General features: G+C 38.4%; 1 protein-coding gene and 1 long non-coding RNA gene across 2 annotated transcripts in view; both read left to right on the top strand.

The window, feature by feature from the left end:
• Positions 1 to 1,450, top strand: part of LOC102207665 (uncharacterized) — a 7,164-nt gene extending 5,714 nt beyond the window's left edge. The window contains exons 2-4 of the long non-coding RNA XR_312185.1: positions 865 to 892; positions 1,026 to 1,039; positions 1,436 to 1,450. This is a non-coding gene — a long non-coding RNA (uncharacterized LOC102207665). The remainder of the gene's footprint in view (positions 1 to 864; positions 893 to 1,025; positions 1,040 to 1,435) is intronic.
• Positions 867 to 5,176, top strand: part of tnnt1 (troponin T type 1 (skeletal, slow)) — a 22,711-nt gene continuing 18,401 nt past the window's right edge. Inside the window, exons 1-7 of the mRNA XM_005750001.2 lie at positions 867 to 892; positions 1,026 to 1,039; positions 1,436 to 1,504; positions 1,708 to 1,725; positions 3,406 to 3,426; positions 3,881 to 3,902; positions 4,014 to 4,074. Of these exons, the coding sequence (XP_005750058.2) occupies positions 867 to 892; positions 1,026 to 1,039; positions 1,436 to 1,504; positions 1,708 to 1,725; positions 3,406 to 3,426; positions 3,881 to 3,902; positions 4,014 to 4,074 (231 nt within the window). The remainder of the gene's footprint in view (positions 893 to 1,025; positions 1,040 to 1,435; positions 1,505 to 1,707; positions 1,726 to 3,405; positions 3,427 to 3,880; positions 3,903 to 4,013; positions 4,075 to 5,176) is intronic.

Genomic DNA, 5,176 nt, shown 5'->3' on the forward strand with positions numbered 1-5,176 from the left:
AAAAAAAATTTTTTTTTTTAAATTGTATTGTTCGATACATATGCGTACCGAACCGAAAGCACTGTATCGAACGGTTCAATATCGATACGAATATCGTTGCACCCCTAATATATATATATATATACATATTTGTTTTCTTCATCTGTCACATTTGGTGTGCAGTCACTGCATTGTTTTGAAATGTCACGTTTCACCCCTGGTAGCCATTTGAAAACTTGTTGTTTCCCTTTTAAGGTTAAATTTTTCTATCCATTTTCATCGTCCAAGATAAATTGTATAGTCTTTGGACGTCCCAGTGTGTTTGCTTGTTTTAATTCTGGGCAGCCCGTAGTATACCATCAGTCTCCATGTACTGAAGGAATAAAGGGTTCCTTTGTCCTTGTAGGCTCTGCTTTAAATGGGGCAAAATTATATAACTGTTTAAACAACAGGATCATTGCAGTTCTCATTTTTGACTGTGGCTCAGAAAGTAGAGTGAGTCAGTTGATCCCCGGCTCCTCTAGTCTGCATAGCAATGTCTTTGTGGGCTCTTTTTATGGAAACCCACCTGGCAGCCAGGTGCTTTCACCAGAGTGTGTGGGGCTTGTAGTAAAAAGAGCTCTGGGTGCTCCATTAGAGTCGAAAATGAGACATAAGTGCCGGTTCATTTTACAATTTCCCCTGACTTTCATTTTGCTTTTGTATTTATTCCCTAATTTTAAGATGAGATAATACTATTTTCTTTTCAATAATAAAAACATTAATCACTGCACTCTTTTGTTTTATAAAAATGCATTAGTTAGTTATGCAATCAGTTGGAAAAAGTCTTTTGCATTTATGTTTAACATCTTGGCGTCATCATCCTGCATTTTGATTTTGTTGCAGGCATGTCAGACGCAGAAGAAGAATACGAGTGAGTGAAATAGAACTTACAAGAGTTTTTCATTTGATGTCACCTCTCAGCTTTCACACTAGTGCAAATCCATGAGCTGACAGGCCTACTGATAAATATTGGTTTTCTCTCATCCTTTTTCTCACCTCTCCAGGGATCAGACAGTGGGTAAGTTCAGTCAGATCGGTCCATATCAGTCACACGCATAGTGCAGTAAAACCATTATGCCTTAAAAATATACTCTTTGAAGTGGAGTAAGTTAAATGTAAAGACCTCAGTAAAAACTTTCCTGATTAGCTTATGGTGTCTTTGTAACTTGATCACTTTGTCCATTATTGTTTCTGTTGGTGCCAAAAAAGCCAACAAACCAGGGTTCGCTTTACAGCAGGCCAACCCTGTGTTGGTTTGTTCACAAGACATGTCCACCTTTTAAATACACTATATAATCAGCATGGGTCTTTAATGTGGACAAGACACATTAAATCAGACACATATAGTAATATAGTGACTGTACTATTGTACACACATCTGACGTGGTCTTTATCTTTGTTTTCCTTCTCCCAGAGGTTGAGGAGGAGCAGGAGCCTGAGCAGCAGGAGGAGGAGGAGGAGCAGGCGGAGGAAGATGGAGGAGGTAAGGTGTTGGAAAAACTGTTTCCATTGCGAATGGATGAGAATTTTTCTCAATCTCCAGAGATGCTCTCAAAGAGTTGGTCAAGCACTCTTATTCATAAATGTTGCGGATGAACTGACCTATCACTTTTCCCTGTGTCCTTCTTTCCCTTGTTTCCCAACATTGTTGGCTAATATTCTGCTGTTGTTCTTATGGACCATCAGAGCAACAAGAATATCAAGGTAGGGTGATTCACACCAGCTTGAGTCTCAAGTTTGCCACATTTCATTTCATTAGTCACTCACTTATCAGCAGACTGAAAACTTTAAATGATTCAGAGTTAGCCCTACAGGCTAGTTTAGACACCACTTGTATACACACACACACACACACACACACACACACACACACACACACATATATACACACACATATATATGCATATATGCTTGTTGTTGCAATCTGTGTTTTAAAGGAGCAAACACTCAAAACAGAAGTTAATTATAATATTTGTTTGCGTGTGCCGTTTAAAGCTGCAGTAATAAATGCTGCTTTATTGGATCAAGTTATGTATAATGTGACAAGCTTAGCTCATAAAAACAAATGAACTGGGAATTTTACAAACTCTGTAATTGCCCTGTGCTCCGAAATTTAGTGACTTTCAGTTCATTGTTGGGGTTTTGCGGACCACAACTTTACTGTAAGAAGCTTTTTACTGTCCAGTACCACATAGCAGTTAGACAAGTTGGCAGCTAAGTGTAACCACTGTGTAATTAGCAACTAAAGCTACAGAAGCGGTCCTTAGAAGCTGGGTTTGCTTGATACAAATGGATAGAATTCATTAATATCAGCTGGATACTTATAACATGAAAGAAGCACATTAGTTCAGTTTTAAAAGCTCAGTAAAACATCATAATATTATATGAAGCTTCTGTTTTGGAAAATTTTTTCCTTTTAAAACTTGTACTGTGTTTTCATTTCTTCATCTGGAACCATTCGAAATATTCTGGCGTTCATTATTACGGTACACAGAGTGCAAAGTGTATAGATGTGTTTCCTGCGTTTCCAACATGAAATCAGTTTGACCTCACAGAACATCTATGAGTCAAACTAAAAGGCATGCAAAAACATCTGCATTTTGCAATAATGAATGCTCACAGAATATTCCAAAAGGCTACATTTCCCACAGCCACCATGTGCCAGTGTAGAACTGGCTCTAGTTGCATGATGGGAAATGATAGTTTTAAAGCAATAGCTAAGCATTTTGGAATATGTGCTTATTACTTGGATGCTAAGATTAGATGAGATGGTTGATAGAACTCCATCTTTTAGTAAAAGCTACAGCTAGCTGCCAGCTAGCTTAGCTTAGCCCGAGAGCTGGGGGGAAAAAACTAGCTAGCTACCAGCACCACTAAAATGAGTTTATTAGTGGCAACTTACAGAAACAGTGTTTCCACGTTTCCAGTCTTCGGCGTAGATTTGTATTTACAGTACAACTTTAAATACTCTAATCCAGGTGTTAGCTAGAAAGGTAATTGGTATATATTCCAAAAATAGCTAAATCCTGCAGCACCAGATATAACCTGGAGCTTCTTCTGGTCATTTCACACCTCTTTTCCCATTCATTTATCACGTTTTTTCCCCCTCTATTTTTATTTATTTATCTATTTTTTACTTTCTTTTGTTTTTCACTTCCTTCTTCTGGATCTTTACAACTTCATTTCTTACTCTTCCGTATTTTGTTCTCCTTTCAATTTTTGTTCCCACTGTTTCCTTCCTACCACCTTTTTTGGTTGCTGCCTCCTCTTTCTTGCTTTGCTCATGTTCACACTTCACCCACAATTAACCCTCCTTTTCATTCCATATTTTCGTGTTACCATCCTTCCACGCTTCACTGTGTCTTTATGTGGATGGTCCTTCAGATCAAGATGCCCAGGAGGAAGGTGAGATCTAGTAGGCGTGCAGTTCCCTGAAGTGGTCACACTCATCACTTTCTGTTGGCACTGTGTTTACGTCATTAATTATCTAACACATTGAGAGCAGGTTAACTTTTGTGGTTCTCACTGGACTCTAGCCTTTGAAAGCTATGTTATGTAGTTTCCTAAGTTATTACTTTCCATATGCCTCATTTTCTGGTAAAATCTTCCAAGACAGCCTAATACAAACTATGTGGTCAAATTCATGTAGCGGTTTAGTGTACCCAAGCCCAGGTTTTTTAATAGTATTATTTCACATTTTGTTATAACATTTAAAAACCCCGTGTTGCATTTCTTTCTCACTCCCATGCTTGCTGTGTATTGAATGCAACATTTTGTATTTGACTAATGACAACCAGTCATTCTAAACACTTTTTACTCATATAGCCATTTGTTTTATCTTTGTCTCTCTTTTATTCAGAAGAAGAGCGCCCCAAGCCCAAGTATGTTCACTCCATCTGTTTTTCTTATGTTTTGTAGCAGAAAACAGATGTTCTCTATTCATTTAAAGAACTGCAGTCTCACTTTGAATCTGTCGTATTTTTTACCTTCAGACCCATGGTGCCACAACTTGCTCCCCCAAAGATTCCTGAAGGAGAGAGGGTGGATTTTGATGTAAGTCACAAACATGATATTAAACCAAAACATCTTAGTAATAAATCCACGGCAGACTTCACCACGCTTTCATAATTTTCAGCACACTTAATCATTATTTCACAAACTTGGCTGCAGCTCTCCCTCTGCCAGCCGCGCACATCACCCACAACACACCCTCAGGATCCAGTACCATTTATGCAGGGCGGCGTGATGAGCCAATGCAGCTCCGGTGCATCAGCTTCTACTGCAGCCGTGCCGCAGCCACGCCCACCACAATCTTTATATTCCTTTTTTAATTTTTTTTTACACTTTTCTCTTTTAAGTTAGCAATCACAGTCATCTTAATCTTAGTCAAGTTTCAATTTTGGAATTATTTCTGTTTCCTTTACCCTCACTGTCCCTGCATATTCCTAGCCTGTAACCAGATCCAATCCCTTTGCCAAACACATGCCAGCCAGGGCAAGAATAAGTTTGTTAATATCTGAGACTTGCTGCTGTTTTAGGTGTGCAAATTGACTTTAACACTGTGTACATACTCTTGCAGCATTTTAAGGAAATTTTCTTTTAAGCGCTGTGGCTTAGATTGTTCTTCCACATCTGAATCGAAACTCATTGTGTAATATATCTTTCTATGAATACGGTTTTCCTCAGGGACTGGTAGTAGGATCACATCTTTTTGTGCACATGCGTCTAATTATACAATGTTATTTATTGTTATTATGCCAGAAACATTAATCTTCCTGTTACATTTAATTATTCCTGCAGCCTGTAGTCTATCTAAGATCTATCAACAGATATGCTACATTTTCTGAAAACTGTAACTGTCCCAAGAATTTCAAGTTTGGGTAAACTATTTGAAAAACAGTTTCTGGCCAGTACAGCACTGTAGTGAAGCTGGTAACACTCTTTCCTCACAGCAAGTAGATTCTTGGTTCAAACCAGCTGGTTGGTTCAGACCTCAGCATGTGGTCTTTGCATGTTTTATCTTGCACTTGTACTTGACCCTAAATTAGAGCTGGGCGATAGAACGATAACGATATGTATCGCGATATAACTTTTACTCGATAGAGAAATTAAGCTATCGCGATAGACCTCGCCGCTCTTGTTCTCTTAAAAAAAA

The sequence above is a fragment of the Pundamilia nyererei genome, unplaced genomic scaffold (genome assembly GCF_000239375.1).
Source record: "Pundamilia nyererei isolate P.nyererei 1_Seehausen unplaced genomic scaffold, PunNye1.0 scaffold00259, whole genome shotgun sequence".
Taxonomy (NCBI): domain Eukaryota; kingdom Metazoa; phylum Chordata; class Actinopteri; order Cichliformes; family Cichlidae; genus Pundamilia; species Pundamilia nyererei.